This window comes from Sceloporus occidentalis, unplaced genomic scaffold (assembly GCF_023333645.1).
Source record: "Sceloporus occidentalis isolate IW3139 unplaced genomic scaffold, rSceOcc1.0.p SCAF_50, whole genome shotgun sequence".
Lineage (NCBI taxonomy): Eukaryota > Metazoa > Chordata > Lepidosauria > Squamata > Phrynosomatidae > Sceloporus > Sceloporus occidentalis.
The window spans coordinates 5,800,847-5,817,831 of NW_028317030.1; the positions used below are offsets into that span (position 1 = coordinate 5,800,847).

The 16,985-nt window shown below is 44.3% G+C and overlaps 2 protein-coding genes across 2 annotated transcripts; one reads left to right on the top strand and one right to left on the bottom strand.

Moving 5' to 3' along the window:
• Window positions 1–105: 105 nt before the first annotated feature.
• Window positions 106–8,380, top strand: LOC149288758 (solute carrier family 2, facilitated glucose transporter member 3-like). Its single transcript, XM_089491451.1, has 10 exons — window positions 106–120; window positions 1,618–1,716; window positions 1,946–2,106; window positions 2,528–2,768; window positions 3,587–3,749; window positions 4,545–4,732; window positions 5,197–5,301; window positions 7,256–7,357; window positions 7,761–7,968; window positions 8,175–8,380. Exons 1-10 carry the CDS (start codon window positions 106–108, stop codon window positions 8,378–8,380), a joined length of 1,488 nt encoding a protein of 495 aa, XP_089347577.1.
• Window positions 8,381–10,384: 2,004 nt separating this feature from the next.
• LOC149288759 (single-stranded DNA cytosine deaminase-like) lies at window positions 10,385–13,538 on the bottom strand. Its single transcript, XM_089491452.1, has 4 exons — window positions 13,531–13,538; window positions 10,970–11,391; window positions 10,642–10,757; window positions 10,385–10,438 (listed from the first exon to the last, which is right to left on the bottom strand). Exons 1-4 carry the CDS (start codon window positions 13,536–13,538, stop codon window positions 10,385–10,387), a joined length of 600 nt encoding a protein of 199 aa, XP_089347578.1.
• Between the last annotated feature and the right edge of the window lie 3,447 nt (window positions 13,539–16,985).

The window sequence follows — 16,985 nt, forward strand, 5'->3', positions numbered from 1 at the left end:
GGAGACATTGAGGACGCCTGGAAATAGAGAGGAAAGAGCCCCCCGTATCTTCTGGATCTTTTTTGGATTTAAATCTAATTGGAGCAAGGTGGGAAGATCTGCAGGATGGAAGCTAATAAGGTAAGGTGTACGTCTTAAAAGAGTACGAGGGGGATCATTATCCGCGCATGTGCCCGTGTCCCCATCACAAACGTGCTTTATGTACGGTCTTTCACACAACGAGCGCGGGCATGAAATATCCTAAATTCTGCCCCCCGTGGTCACAGCCCTGTTATGTGAATGGACAAGAACAGGTTATGCTTTTTACCTCTTTACGAGCTGCCTAAAGATGGTTATTTATTTAACTTTATGATTTAAATATCCATTATTAGTACTACTTCTGCCAAGAGACTCTTTCTCCGTACGAGTTCCGTGTACTGTTGATATATCGAGAGTGAAATCCAATGGAAACTGTGCAAATAAATCCACAGCCAAAAAAAAACCAAATAAAATTCACCTTGAAACATTTCTGGATTTAAAGATTGTATTAAGATTTCTATGTAAACTCTCTCAGTCCCCAAAATTCTCCCCAGTTCCTTCTCCATCTCACCCCCATGTGTAGACAATTCCCCAAAGGGGTCTGTTGGGTCAGGAGAACGGAAGAGGGCAGTCGATTTACGTTTGTAGGGAGAACTTCCACTAGGTTGACCAAGATCTAAACTGTGTGTTCAGGAACGTCAACATGAGGAGAAGACACGAGCTACTCAACTTGGCCGAGCTCCAATTTGAGTTAAAATTTGTACCATAACAACTTCAGATACAGTGGAACTGGCTACTGAGTTGTCGACTTGACTCATAAAACTCAAATATTTCCAAGAACTTCATTAAACACATAGGACTCGCAGACTTGATGACCATTTTGAATGAAAAACTTGACCGACTCGACTGTTGACCTGGTTGACCAAGTTGAGTAGCAGACAACAACGCGCTAGAAATGGGCAATAACTCAACAGGACCTGGCGGTGGGCCCTGGACTTTTTTGAGTATTCAAGCCTGTTTAGGCCAGTATTTTTTGAGATTTACGTGGCTGGGTGTCTCTCTCCTGGTGTGACTGGCTAGCCTGGACTAGACTTGCAGATACCTAGGGTTATATTTTAGTTTTAATACATCTCCCACAATCTACTAGTTTAGGTACAAATCAATGGAGTCATCTACTAGTTACCTTGGATCCACAAAATAAAAATAGTAATTCTTGTCCAGTTCTCTGTTGGAATAGTGATGATCCAGTTGGAATCCACCAGTTGGAATGTAGGAACCTTGGGGTAATCTGCAAGTCACGATGCCGATCTCTTTGGAAATCGGCAAGTTGTAGTTTAGACATTGGAAACTGTTTATTCTTATTCTAGATCCATAGAGTGATCTACTAACTTTAGTCCTCTTCTCCGATATCATCATATAACTCATATCTACTTCTTTTAATTTAATCCCCTGAGATAATAATCAATTAAAGCCTCTGGAAGTCATGAATGTAACTCTACTGGTTATAATGGAGATTCTATGGTAAATTCAACTAACTTTTTAATTCATCGTAACCAATTTTGCTCTCTTTTAATCTTAAAAAAACATTTCTGATTCCAGGGTCGGATCACGTGTTCCCTGGCTTTTGCTGTTTCGGTCGCTGCCATTGGATCCCTGCAGTTCGGATATAACACCGGCGTCATCAACGCTCCTGAAAAGGTGAGATACAAATTATTACCTGACATCTTATTGATCGGTTTATTTGCTTGGCGAACTTATGGATCATCCAACGAATCAGAATCTCCGCTCATTGGTCAGCGTATTGTTTTAGTGGACCGCATGTTGATCATCTGATTGGCTAGTTTATTAACCAGCTTTTGTAAGCGAGGTACTGCTTGGTTTAAAGGCCAGTTGATTGATGGGCTGTGGTTTTGGTTTGTCTCCGCAGATCATCAAAGCTTTCTATAATGAGACGTACGAGCACCGCTACGGAGAGTTTATTCACGACGGGCTGCTGACATCACTCTGGTCGCTCTCCGTGGCTATCTTCTCCGTTGGGGGGATGTGTGGATCTCTTTCAGTGGGGTACCTAGCGAACCGATTCGGCAGGTGAGGAAGGATATGTATAATATTTCATTATGGAGAGCGCGTACTCCGAGCAGAAAGTTGTAGTGGTGGTACATCGACTCAACGGAGACATGGCATGATTTTTGAGCACTGTTCAGCTGATCTGCCCCACTTTTGCAAGCAGTGGTGGCGGTTGGGGAGATCACGGGACCTGTCTTGACTGCTCACTGTCAATGAAGAAGTATTAAAAAATTATTTTATGTTAAATAAACATTGGATAAACAACGTAATTTATAAAGCTGTTTCTGGCTGTAGAACCCGGAGATGCCCTCATACCCAACAAACATTCTGATCTCCTAGAAAAGAGGGGTAGGAGAGAGGGACTGACAGATTTGGGTCTCAGAGAGGGTAAATATAAAACTCCTTGGAATGAAGTCATATTAACACAGGTCCTTTTCCCCAGGAGGAACGCCATGCTCCTGGTGAATATCGCCGCCCTGCTGGGTGGTGCTTTCATGGCTCTTTCTGAAGTGGCCCGGTCACCGGAGATGCTGATTATCGGACGGTTTATCATTGGGATTTTCTCCGGGTTCTGCACTGGTCTGGTGCCCATGTACATCGGGGAACTGGCGCCAACCAGACTTCGCGGAGCTCTCGGCACCCTAAACCAGCTGGGCATCGTGGTGGGAATTCTTATTGCTCAGGTGAGTACCCGGGTGTATGTTTTAGGCCACCGCGTTCTGTACGTTCATATATTTAAATAGCAGGGGCATGGTGTCCATGTCATAACTCCAACCCTCTTCCCATCACTAATCCTCAAAGTAGCAACTCAACAATACACAACTAGAGAGTCTTCTTCACTTTGAGAGCCTTCTTCGCGCACATGGCTGTTATAGAAAGTTTCACTAAAGGAAGAGATATTAGATTAATTACTTTACAAAGAGGGTGGTAGATAAATGGAACTACCTTCCATCGGAACTGATAGAGGCTTTACAGTAGGAAAACCGGGTGGACTAGACGGGGCTGAATGGGTCTGATCCTCAGTTACGTTATTTAGGGTTGAGTATAGCTGTGACGTAAATGTTTATGATGGATTTTAGATTTAATTCTGGACATAGGAGGTTAGGAAGGAACATTTCTGCCCCGGGGATAGTAGATGTTAATATGTTATAAGCCATGTGTTCTAATGTTTACGTTGTAATACGGTCCCGTAGCGGCATCTTGTGAAGTAAGTAGGTTGAAGGCAGTCGGTGGCATGAGAGACAGGACCAAAAAAATGGAGGAGGGCCGCTAGAAGGATCAGTATTTCGAGGACGGGTCTTGACCAGTGGAGGTTTTCTTAAGTAAGACATTGATGTCCTTCGTCTCCTGTCCTGGAAACAAACCGGATCTTTGACAATGCGGGAAATCGGCAGTAAGCTTTGCCGTACCCAACACAGATTCATTATAGAAATTTTAATTAAAAATTAGGAATTCTTCATATCTTCCTTCTTACGGTTCATTTCATTTTGACTCTTTCTAGATTTTTGGCTTGGAGGAAATCCTTGGATCTGTGACATTTTGGCCCCTTTTACTGGGTGTCACTGTTTTTCTGTCGTTGATCCAATGCGCGCTTCTTCCCCTGTGTCCCGAGAGCCCGCGGTACCTGCTGATTATTAAAAATGAGACGCAGCAGGCGGAAGTCAGTAAGTATAGAAGATACTGGAAATGTTCCTGTCATATTTAAAAGGGATCAAAGAAAAACCCAGCGCTGTATACAGTACTACCCCCCCAGTGCTGTATACAGTAATATATCCCCGAGAGCTGTATACAGTAATATAACCCCCAGGGCTGTATACAGTAATATAACCCCCAGGGCTGTATACAGTAATATAACCCCCAGCGCTGTATACAGTAATATATCCCCGAGAGCTGTATACAGTAATATAACCCCCAGCGCTGTATAAAGTAATATAACCCCCAGCGCTGTATACAGTAATAACCCCCAGGGCTGTATACAGTAATATAACCCCCAGGGCTGTATACAGTAATATAACCCCCAGCGCTGTATACAGTAATATAACCCCCCAGCGCTGTATACAGTAATATAACCCCCCAGCACTGTATACAGTAATATAACCCCCAGCGCTGTATACAGTAATAGAACCCCCAGCGCTGTATACAGTAATAACCCCCAGGGCTGTATACAGTAATAGAACCCCCAGCGCTGTATACAGTAATATAACCCCCAGCGCTGTTGGAATAGAAAAGGGTCTTCCCCAAACTGTTCCCACAAAGCTGGAAGCCGACCATTGTCCAAAATGTCTCGGTATGTCCCCTTCAGCGTATGATACCGTTTGGATAATAATAGGCCTCGACTTTGTGGTAAGAGTTTTAAAATACTTATAAATAAATCCAAAATGATCGGGATACAAGAATTAGCAGAGAGCAGAGAAGCGATGTTTTTGTGCTTGAAATCAGTTAATAAGATGTGTTTTCAGTCCTACAGAAGGTACGCGGCGAGCAGGACGTGTCCGGCGACATCAAGGAAATGAAAGAAGAGAGTGAGCAAATGTCTAAAGAGAAGCCGGTGTCCTTCGTTGAACTATTCCGCTCCAGACAATACCGGCAGCCGATCATCATCGCCATCGTCCTCCAACTATCACAGCAGTTCTCCGGGATTAACGCTGTGAGTGCCGCTCTTCTGCCTGACCTCGTAGGCGTGAGGAGATGAAGGCTGGTTTTAGATAAATCCAGGACTGGGCTTTAAATAAGGTGGAACGGGCTTTGGGAGACAGACGAGGGAGGGGCTTGAGTGTGGCCACACCTACCAATATATATTCCACATCCATTTCTGATAATGATCCACCCCTTTTAGAACCACGCTCATTTTTAGAGTTCCAGTGTCGCTCTAGGTAGCATCTCATTAACAAATATAATGGAAATTATTAAAAATACAGCCCTTTAATTACGGGGCAGATAAAGCTGGCATATACCCCCATTGCCAGTACTGTGGGTCCTTTAACGCCCTTTAAATTGGGGCAGAAAAAGCTTGCATATACCCCCATTGCCATTACTGTGGGTCTTGCTGCTCATTATCCTATCAGTCCTCTACTTTTTCGATTTCTCATTTATTCCTCCCCTGCCTTGTAGGTGTTCTATTATTCCACCAGAATATTTGAAAATGCCGGGGTCCCTCATCCGGTATACGCAACGATCGGGGCCGGCGTGGTGAACACCGTGTTTACCGTGGTGTCGGTGAGTAGGATCAGTGTGATGGAGTTTTTGTTGGGGGAAAAAATGGTTTATGTGGAGCAGTCGTCATGGAAACAACAGGACTGTTCATGCAGGGAGTTCCACATTAAGCACTTTGCAACGTGATGGGACGCCCTCTCTTTACCCCTATTTCCCCATTTGGGCAAAAGCTGCCGCCAGTCCCCATAACAGGACATAATCCAGGCTGGTTTTTTTTTTTCGGGGCGGTTGGCAGCTATGAAAACGAGCAAGAAATAAAATGGTAGACTAAATGGGCTGCCATTTATTATCAAAGACCTTGTGCCAACCTTCCGTTCCTGGAATCTTAATAAATTGCTATATATATTTAATTGGAATTTTTTAGAAATGTTGAAAATTTGGTCATCGATTTCTAATAGAAATTTAGCAATAAATAAGTCTTTAGAATCCTTTTATACTCGTGAAAAAAAGCAGAACTCACTCAACGTCGCTTCCTTTCTGAACCGTCAAAGACTGTGGGTTATTTCAAGAGATGTGATGAAATAGCTGCGGGGGTCTGCCGGTGGTTCAGCGGGGTAACAAAAAATGTGCACCCGCCTTCCCAGAATCTGACAAAAATCTCATGGTACATACTAATCGTGTGCGTGGGGGGAGGGGGTAATTGAAAGGGACACATGGATATGGGGGGATTCTACAGAATACTCGATGAAAATTTAAAGGGACCATTTACAATAAGGGGTCACATGCACTGAGGCAAGCCACGGACTGGCCATCTGGCACTCCAGGCAAATGCCCATAGGCCGCTGGCTGACAGCGCCACACACTCACCTGATCTACCTCCCCAGACGCATGAGCCGGCCACTGGCCTTAAAGTGCCGGGGACGCCTCGCCATCACCACTCTGACCCTGCATTAAAGTGTAAACGATGACTGGAGTGTCCCTTTAAGAAGAGATTTTAATTAATAATTCCTGTAAAATTTGAAATAAATAGTATTAGCTATTAATAGAAACGTCCTGATATTAGTAGATCTGTTACGCAATGCATTTGAAAAAAAATATTTGGGGAAAAAATAAATAAATAAATATATTAAGATAAGACAATTTTGCATTTGTTACAAAATCCCATGTAAAGTCACTACCAAGTACCCAAGTATGTCAAAAACAACGCGAGGAAGACTATTCCATTAGTTGCTGAGTCCAGTTCCTTGCACCAGAATCACATTTTATACTTAAGCCCCAAAGAGTAGTGGAGTGAAGTCCATGGCTGGATTATCCTTCGCTCTCCGGGCCGCAATGAGTGCAAATGAGAACCTTGGCCAGTGGTACGGGCAACATGTTCTGTCTGCTTAAATATTCTTAGGTGTTCACTCAGCTTAGAGAGATCAAAGCCCAAAACCAACCTATGGTGTTTGTCGTAAACTGTTTCTCGTAAACTGAGTTTAGAGAAATGCCGTCATAACCCTATGATGGATCCATGGACCATCGCCTTGTTCCGCACTCGGTGGCTAAGAGTGGACAAGAAAACTAATAGAGACACCTACTGGTCAAACGAAGTACTTCACCCGTTCCACCTCCATAGATTTTACCCTGGGCCTTCAGCTTGAGTCTCTTGGTTTATGGAAGTTCTGGAGAAGGTTAGCTCGTGGTGAGGTACCCTGTATCCCAACTCAAACATCTTCGTTTAAGAATGGAGACCTGGCCTTTTGTCCCCATGAAAGTTATGCAGCACTTGATTTACCAAACTGAGTTTGTGTGGTTATGTCAGACTGGTCTCCAGTGAGTTTCAGAGATCGAGACCTTACTCGGAAAGGGGAGTAGACTTGAATTTTCTAGTTGCTCGGATACTTCGGTTGTTTTGTTGCTTGTGCGTGTTGGGGCTGTTTATTTGTGTATATGGGCATGTGTATGTATTGGCGACATAAGATGTGTTTTGGAAGGATATAAGCGAGCGGACACTCACGTCTCCATTCCCTTTCAGCTGTTTTTGGTAGAACGCGCAGGACGCCGGACATTACATCTCACCGGTCTTGGGGGGATGGCCATCTGTGCCGTTATAATGACCATTGCTCTGAAATTAAGGGTGAGAGAAAATATCATCCTCTACGTCTCATCCACACCAGGCAAATGCCCATAGGCTACCTGTCTACAGTTTGTGCAACTTTCTAATCCCCTACATTCTAAACTTCCTATTCCACCATCCTTTTCATCGCCTTACCCCCAACCCAAAACCAAAGTCCAGCCAAACCCCCCCCATGTTGCTTTCTACTTTATCGTTATTCTCCTTGAAAAAATCTTCGTAAAGCTGATCTCCTCCACATGCCCTTCTCTATAACCTTACTTACCCCCCTTTCAGTGTTTACGCCCCGATCTGTATCACATTGGCTATTTCTTCCCAAAGTATACCCCGCTTTCTTGTCCTTATTAACAATGCCGTCCCCTACCATTCCACACCTTTATCTTCCCCCATTTTGTTCTGAGAATAGGAAGTTGCCATGGGATGGAGCTACGTCAGTATCGTGGCCATCTTTGGATTCGTCGCTCTGTTTGAAATTGGTCCCGGGCCCATCCCTTGGTTTATTGTGGCCGAGCTCTTCAGTCAAGGACCCCGTCCAGCAGCCATGGCCGTATCTGGATGCTCCAACTGGACCGCAAACTTTCTTGTGGCCATGTTGTTCCCCTATGCAGAGGTGAGTGGGGAACGGAGACAAAATAAGGAATTGGGAGAAGGGCAGGATATGGGGGGGGGGAAACGAAGGCGAGAATAGGAAAGGAAAATAGTTTTTTCTTATTGGAGGAATAACATGTTTACGGGAAGTGGGTTCCAGTAAGAACAGCAGACTGACAGACAATGGATAACCTCTTAACCCGTTTTTATCTTTTTGCCCCCCAACAGAGAGGCTGCGGACCCTACGTTTTCCTTATTTTCTTGGTTCTTCTCATTTTGTTCTTCATCTTCACCTTCTTCAAAGTTCCCGAGACCAAGGGGCGGACGTTCGAGGAGATCTCAAGGGACTTTCAGAGAACAAGAGATGCGGAGCCCAGGCAAAAACGCGACAGCGTGGAACTGACGAACGTCAAAGTCTCCCCAGAGCCCACAGAGTAAGGGCCAGAGACAGCTCCATGGCATCCCTTCTCCTGCCGATCACGGGGGGAACCCCATGCTCTGTATATGTATTCAGGGGTTACTGTTCTATGGGAATCGCAGGTCATATGAAGCTCTCACAATAATGCTCTGCAGGCATTTGGGAACGCTGGCTAAATGTTCTGCAGAATCTAATAATGATGGCGCGATGTTCAGCTGGCCTTAAACCTCATCTATCTATACGTAATGAAGAACAAGGTGGATAACCCATTAGAAGTAACGAGGACCCCCAATATGTGTCCTGCATAGAAGGGGAATGGTGACTGGCACTGGGCACCCATTTGGAAGGAAGATCTGGCTATAGCCAACACCTCTTCCTGAGCCAAAATATTCTTCCTGGGTGAGAAATGGCTGAGGATAATGGGAGCTGAATCATCTGTCAATCATTTGTTGGAAATATGTCAACTCGTATCACTGGGGCCAGTTGTAAAAAAACACAATAATCCAGCGCTTTCCAGGTGGAGGGGTGGGGTGGGTTGTTTTTTCTTAATACATTTTTAATTGTATCTGTAAATATGGATTTTTATTACACAGAGAAACATGTAAATTCAATTTAAATGTAACTTAAAAATTACATTATGTTCAGCTGTGTTTTTTTCTTTCTTTCTTTCTTAATTATGTATTTAGAGTCAAAACCACAAGAGCGAATGGGGTAGACGTTTGGAGTAGACGCGGTATTTTACGTTCAGAATAAATAAATGGGATATATGGTTAACAAATGTAAAAGTCAACTTTGATAAGTTGGAAATTTGGAATATTGAAGGCCAAGTTCTTAAACTAAAAACTATCTTTCCCCATTGGTGGTGTTGCCACTAAAAGGATTGTTTGGATCCGGACGATGGCGGATTGTAAACCACATAGATGCATCTAGAACTCATTGATGACCTTATTGACTCGCCGATCCCTTTCAGCCCTGTTCATCATATAATATGAAAGAACCCGGGATCTATATTTTTTATAAGCGGCTACGTTTGCCTTCTCTAGGTTCCTGAAAAATCACCACCTTCCGAAAGACTCAATCCTCAAAGTCGAAGAGTATGGGGGGGGGGGTAGAAGGACTTTTGAGCCCAAACCGCAGGGACATCTCCTCCTCCATCGGACAATGTCTGTCTCCGTTGACAGGGTATTCCCCTATGCATGCGCGTGACATACACACCACTTATAGGGGTTGCCTCCTCTGTTAATTTGGACATCCCCTATAAAATGCCCCTTCTTGGCTGCTCGGTTGTAGCGATACTTTGTTCTAGAGTGCGTTCTAGTGATTGTTCTGACTGTTCTTCTGGATACCCTGCTTGTATCTTGCCCCCAGCCCTGACTCTTTTGCGCGTCTGACCATGATTTCTGGATTATCCCTCGGCACCAGGAATGCAGCCTCCTCGCCTTTTTGGGGTCCGCTTCCCGAAAGATCTCACACATAAACACATTAGAGGACTCGACCCAAAAGTTTCGGACTTACTTGGTCTAACCGGGCTATGTCTGTAGCATCAGAAAGATGTAGGACGTTGCTGGGTCAATCTAACGATACTTTATTGTCATGTCTGGAGACTCGTAGGGCGGAATGATGTAAATAAAGGGCTTCTTTGAGTCTCAGGGGAAATATTTATTAATTTCTGAATATTGTACAATAGAAAAGAGAAGGAGGTAGAGAGTGGGGTTTGTTATTTCTGGCGTTTTTTAAACATCTTTTTGAGGTCGAAGAGTTATCTGGTCCAGAGCCGGGTCGGAGGATTCGTTCTGTATCTTGTTCGGGTCTCAGCTATCTGGACTCTGGATCTGCTTGTTTCTGATATTCATTCTGGAGTTCCGGGATCTGTGTTCCGGATTGGCCTTGGTTGTAATGAGGACTTTTCGCCGTATGGTGCCGGTCCATGTTCTGTCCCACAGCTCCCATTCAGAAGACGAACCTGGCTCATGTTAGAGATTGCGTTGGGTTCTGGCTCTGAGCATAGCTTTGCTGAGAAACTCTCAGAGGCCGAGGAGGTCAAAGGCTTCTCTTACATCTTCCATGTCATACGGAGGCTGCAGAAAAAGGAGGACAAGCAGAATGACGGAGAGGAACAAAGCCGAAGCAACAACGTTGAGTAAATATACAATCCTTTATGGCCTTTATATAGGTAGGGTCCATGCCAACCTTGAGGAGGACATCTGGTCAATCCAACTGGACGGCAATGGCCTCAGAGTTGAATAATCCCCCCACCAAAGGCGATTTTATGGTGATTTACCTGTAAGATCCGTCGGAGTTTGCGAGCCAGGCGTACCGAGTTCTGATGCAATCCGTCCCAAGCCTTAAATCTCCTTTCCCGGCTCTGAACGAAGGTGTTCCAACAGTAAAAATAATCTGCAAACAGACGGGATAATGGAATGATAAAGGTTGGGGGCGACCAGAGCTGGGGCAGAGACCGCAAAGGAGGTAATTGATGGTGGAAGAACCCCCATCAATTGTGCTGGTGTAACCCAAAGGATGGGGGGGGATATGTCGGGGGCCAGGGTAGATGGGTTTAATTTATAACCATATAAGAACCATGTTAATAAATGGTTACGTAGACCGACCTTTATAGCTCATGACTCCCAAGCGCACCCCTGCTTTTTGCAGTCTCCGCAGACCCTCGGGCTCCGCGTTGCGCTCCTCGCAGAAGTAGAGGCGCGCGGAGAAGATGCGCAGGCTGAGGTTGGGGTGGTCGAGCAGGAACTCTGCGGTGCGTCGGGCGCAGTCCCAGCAAGGGCTCCACGAACTGAACCAGGTGACGCGGAAGTTTCGGTGTGGCTCCTGCGTCACCCAGTCGGACAGGTAGCGCAGGAACAGCATTTCGGCATGGCATCCGCTGCGGTTGCGCAGGTGCCCGAAATCCATGGCGCAGGAGACGGAGCTGTAGCGCCTTTTGATGATGTAGCACAGGTAGGTCTCGTGCCGGCCCCGGGCCCAGCGCATGTTTTTGAAGTGATACAGGAACTTGCTGCGTTTCAACAGGAGGCTGCAAAAGTGGCAGACGTATTTAAGTTTTTAAATATAGAAAGATAACAGATAAATAATCTTTTCCCCTAAGCGACCATCTTGGCAGCAACGCATCCTAATCCTAAAGCTAGGAGTCAACAGCTCATCACAGAAAGGGGAGATGGATTTAAACACTCACTACCACTTCTGCTGGGAGGCTGTTCCACCATTATACCACCCTTCAGTAAAGTACGTAGCTGTCTTTAGGCTAAAAGATGCAGAAATTGTGGATGGGGTAATGTGTAAAGCAGTCATGGTCCTCACGGGGTTAACCTGCCCCATCTCCGCATCTCTCCGCTGTCCATGGTGCTGAAGGCTGCTGGGTTTCAGAACGGAGATGGGGACAGCAAAAGTCACAAACCCACCTTAACACGCAGGGCGACGGATCGATAATCAATGAATAGATAATTCATAGAATTAACCCCTTAATGACAAAGCCCGTACATGTACGGGCTAAAAATGCATTATTTTCAATGGGTTTAGGGACCGCCCATTGTCCTTAATATTGAAAATGTAAATAGCAAACAATTTATCTCCAAAAGTTTAATTGAAAGGCAAATTAACATCACAAGTATTTATCCAGCTAAGAAGATTCTTCCTGAATAACAAAGTAAATTCGTATTTTCCATTTTTCATTATTACCCCCGCCCACATCCCCCGCCCACATCCCCCGCCCACATCCCCCGCCCACATCCCCCGCCCACATCCCCCGCCCACATACACAATTCATCCTAACTATTCTATGAAATTCAGATGAACCTAAAGATGATTAAAAAAAAATCCAAAAGGTAAGATTTAATGTTAGGAATTTTTACTTTACTGAGATGGTAGTAGATAACTGGAACAGTCTCCCAGCAGAAGTGGTAGAGGCCAATACAGTTAGGGAATTTAAACATTCATAGGATTGGCATACGGCTCCTGAACCTAAAACGAGACCAACGACTGAAGCTGGCAACTAGATGGGGTTAATCTGCTGGCAGATCACATGGAAATGACCATATAGTACAAGATGGGATACAACATATAATGGGTGATATAACCCCCATAGCACAAAATAGGAGGGTGGCATTTAATTGACCCTAATGAAAAAAAATGCCCATGGCATATAATCTACCCTGCAGGATTCACAATATACAGTATATAATATGTCTTAATACACAGCATATAATATGTCTTAATATACAGTATATAATATGTCTAAATATACAGCATATAATATGTCTTAATATACAGCATATAATAAGGATCATTATATTTAACTGCAGATGTAGATAAAATAATGAATTAGCAACAAAGTATCACAATGATATCCTACAATATATTCTCCTGGCTACAGTATATATATACTGCATATATCATATATATCAAATATATCAGCACAATATCATCTCATAGCAGCTGGTGATTGGACGTTCCATCCGTTGCTATGGTAAGAAAACAACTTTTCACACTCGATACCTTTTTGTACACAACCCCCAATGTGCACAGAGCCAGCAGCATGCGTAGAGTTAATACTGATTATTAATTACAGTTTTTAGTCAATTAAATAGGTTTAATTTATAAAAAATGACATAATGTTGTACACCGATTAGCATAAATATTAAAAACTACAAACATATAGATATAAATAACACACAAAAACGAATTATCCACCAGGGACTGAGCACATAAAATATACACAGATAAAAAACACATAGTGATCAGGTCAATACGGTAAAACTTCTGCGTATTAAGGGTCTGAGAGGGTGGTAGATAAGTGGAACAGCCTCTCAGCAGAATTGGTAATGGGTAATACAGCGAGGGGAGTTAAACATGCATGGGATAGACATACGGCTCCTGAATCTAAGACGAGACCAAAGACTGATTAAGGTCTGATTCTTTACAGCAGGAGAAACGGGCGACTAGACGGGGGCCGAATGGGGCCGATCTGCCGGTAAATTCTATGTTTCTATGAATTCTGTAAGGTTTCTTGATGGTTGCAGCGAGCGTGTGCTGGGGATCTGGTTGCGGTGGCGTGTTTTAGAGTAATGTTATTAGTCGCCCGTGACGCGCACAGCGTGTAAAAACAAGAGTGAGTCAAATCGAGACAGAGGGACGGACACTCAGAGCGATACCTCACCTGTCCATTCCTGCAGCTGCAAACTCTGCATCTGAGTCACACCGGAGTTAAAATACTCCCCGTCATGTCACCCCCCGTTTCACGTCACCCCCCGTTTCACGTCACCCCCCCGTGTCACGTCACGGCCAACGGTCAAAACTAAATTCAAAATTTTGTTTTCATTTAGAGAAATTTCTGGTAAGAAGCTCATTTCCTCAACGCGTTTTAATGGGCTGATGAGGCGGCCGTTATCTCAACGCAAGATGCAACAAAGCACCGAGGAGTCCTCCATTATGCACCAGGATACATTGTTTACGTACGTAGTGAGGTCGGGACAACTCGCCAACTGTCTGGAAATAAACGTCTTTGCGTTGATCCAGAAGAAGACAAAGACAATTGGAGTTGTTGCCCATTTTTGAGGGTGGACAGGTAGATGAACCCCGGGGTCAGCCACTATTTATCATATAATGGCTATCCATAAATTCCCTAGATTGCCAAAATGTATCTAATACACCTTCAGGACACCCATAACATCTACGCTTGTCTCATTCCATTCATTCATTCATTCTAGAGCTTTACAGCTTTAGAATGTTCTCTGTTTGATCTGGAACCTCTTGGTTCCTTTCATTGTGTTTAGAAGGCCTTTTGTTCTGAGTAAAGAGATTACCACCAAACATCTCTATTTCTCAACAAAATGGATTTATCTAGACACTCTACATGTATATAAATAAGAAATGTTCTCCCTTTGATCATGTTGGATCTGTTGTACTATTTCCTACCCCATTTCCGAGATGTCTCTTCTAGGTCAGAATTTGTTCCTGAGGTAGTGAAGGTGGAAACCTTGTGAGTTCACCAGCAGCTTCTAAAGACGCACATGGGTGGACGTGGCCGGTTCCCATCTTTCCAGAAACAATCAGGTTGTTAACGTCAGGAACCAAGCTTAAAACAGTTTGGTGGTTTGGTCTTCAATATGTATTTCTAGATCACTCATTCTAGATTTTTAGAAGCCTTCTGCTTGCCAGCTCTAGAAAGGTTTTTATAACCAGGTTCCTGTGAAGCATAATTCCAATCGCATTAGGGAGTCCTTACTTATTCACTAAATACCGGAGACAAGCCACTCGACGCCACTCACCTCTACTGCTTGACCACTGAGTTGTGTCAACTTGTAGTCCATTCACATTGGCTGAAGGTGAGGATTCAGGGAGGTTAATGACATGTAGAACCCTGCAATACCCTCATACCCAGCTAACACTCTGACCTACTAGAAAAGAGGGGCATCAGGGGAGGGAAGAGGGGCATCAGTTGAGGAAAGAGGGGCATCAGGGGTGGAAAGAGGGGTTGGGCAATTTGTGACTGTCCTACCTAAACTTGGACACTTGTTAGATATGAATTAGTATCTGCACGTTCATGCTCTGTCACCTGTTTAAAAAATAAGAGTGTGCGTGTTTTGTGAGGTTTTGGGGCAGGAAGCTCTGGTTCTGTGGGTCTGGCTTCCTGTGACAGCTGGTTTGTATCTCGCGCCGGATGCCCTAATTGGATGCACCCCCTGTCACCCTGCAGCGCTAGACTCACTTTCTCTGCAAACTAAAATTAGAAACAGAGAAGAGGTTTGCAGAAGATGCAGCGATAGAGGGGAGAGCAACTCCAGACGCAGAGAGAGAGAAGTTTGAAGGCCAGGTTGTAGGGAGGACCAAAGATGGAGAACTGGGCAGATAAGACTCTAGATTAGGAAGACAGATCTAAAATACGGAGAGAGGCCGTCAACAGAGATGGAATCTAGAAAAGGGACTGGGATCTAGAACAGGGATAGATTCTGGATTACAGATACGGAACTGGATTAACTTGGTATGGAGCGGGGAATATGGCTCAAAAAGTGTCCTAAAGGGACCCAACCGTGTGATCAACGGGATTCTTTATGCTCAGGTTTACAACTCGCTTCCTATATGAGATGTCATAAGGCAATGGAGGGGTCTTTGTAATGCAGCATGGAGAGGGAAATCATGAATTCCATTATAAAGACACCTAATATGAATCATGAATCATAAAAAACATGATTCTGATAAGAAAAAATCTCCTTTAGCGAAGAAGAAGAGTAGGGGTGGAGGATTTAAAGGTAGATAGAAATATTTAAATATTTAAAATTCAGAATAAAGCAGTAATTCCCATTGGTGTTCATGAAACTTCCACGTGACCAAGCAGCCGAGCCTTGGAGGTCTTCTAGGAATAGGAATGACTGAGAATACAACGGGGGGGTTTACCCATCACACAGTCCGCTGGTCCCCGAAAGACTCTGTCACGAGTGGATCATTTAGAAATGTCCAAAGGATATTTTACAAAATATATCATTTTTATTGGCGCCATATAAATTAGTAAATAATAAATAATAATCTGCTGGCAGCCCCCGTCTGGTCTGCCCATTTCTCGTCTTAGATTCAGGACCTGGACTGTCTATCTAGCACACGTCCGGTATCGCCCCATACTTACCCTTACTGCCCCTTCGGTGGCAGATCCTGTAGCTACGGAATCTGCTCTATTAATTAAACGTAAGACAAAGTAATAGCCGCCCGTCCTCTAACTCCGCACCCCATTAACGTTATATACAAACCTCTCTTTAATTAGTGTCTCTCATTAAAAAAAAAATAAAAAAATGCAGGTTTCATAAGTGCCCCGAGGAAAGGGTGAGCCAAGGTCGCCCTGATTATTGTAAATGGTGGGGTTTATTGCTGTTGGGGGGAGGGCAGATGTTCAGCGGCGTGTGGGGCGAGTAGGAGGCAGTTGCCGATACAAACACACAGCAGGTGTGCGGATGTGAGTATTGTGTTGCTACAGTTTATGGAGTGGATACATTAGAGGGGATGTGAAAGTAAAGGGGCTGCTTGTTTTTGTTTGCGATTAACAAACAACACCCTCCCCAAATCAGAAAAATACTCATAGAAAATGAGTAACAGCCTGGGAATCAGTGTGCGCGCCCTCAATTATCATGAAACGGTTAAAACTGACCCCCAAGTCCTAATTAAGACAAGTAACTTTCACTGATGGTTCTGTCAGGACCTAAAGGTGATCTTCGTGGCGCAACAATGTATTCAACTCAATTCCATGACGGGGTTTGGTAATGATTGTTTGATACATGGAGCCCTGTTGCCCCGGGTAGCTGAAAAGGGACACTCCAGCAATCATATAGAGTCTAACACAGCAGTGGGGTTCCTTCATCGTCTGGTTTGGTTCGAAATATTTTGCGGCCCTGGGGAATGCCGGTGGCATGCGACCAAAAGACTAGAATGACTTTATTTGCAAACTTCTGCTCAACTCAACCAGGATGATTACCAAGGCTGGTTAGAAAGTCTGTAAGAAAGGACAGGGGCTTTTCTGACGCTATATCATGCTTAGTAGATGGGACTTTATTTTAGCTCCAGCCATCTTTCGTTTTTTCCCCCATATCCCGGGGCACTTTATGCTTGCTTTCCATCCAGGGGCCA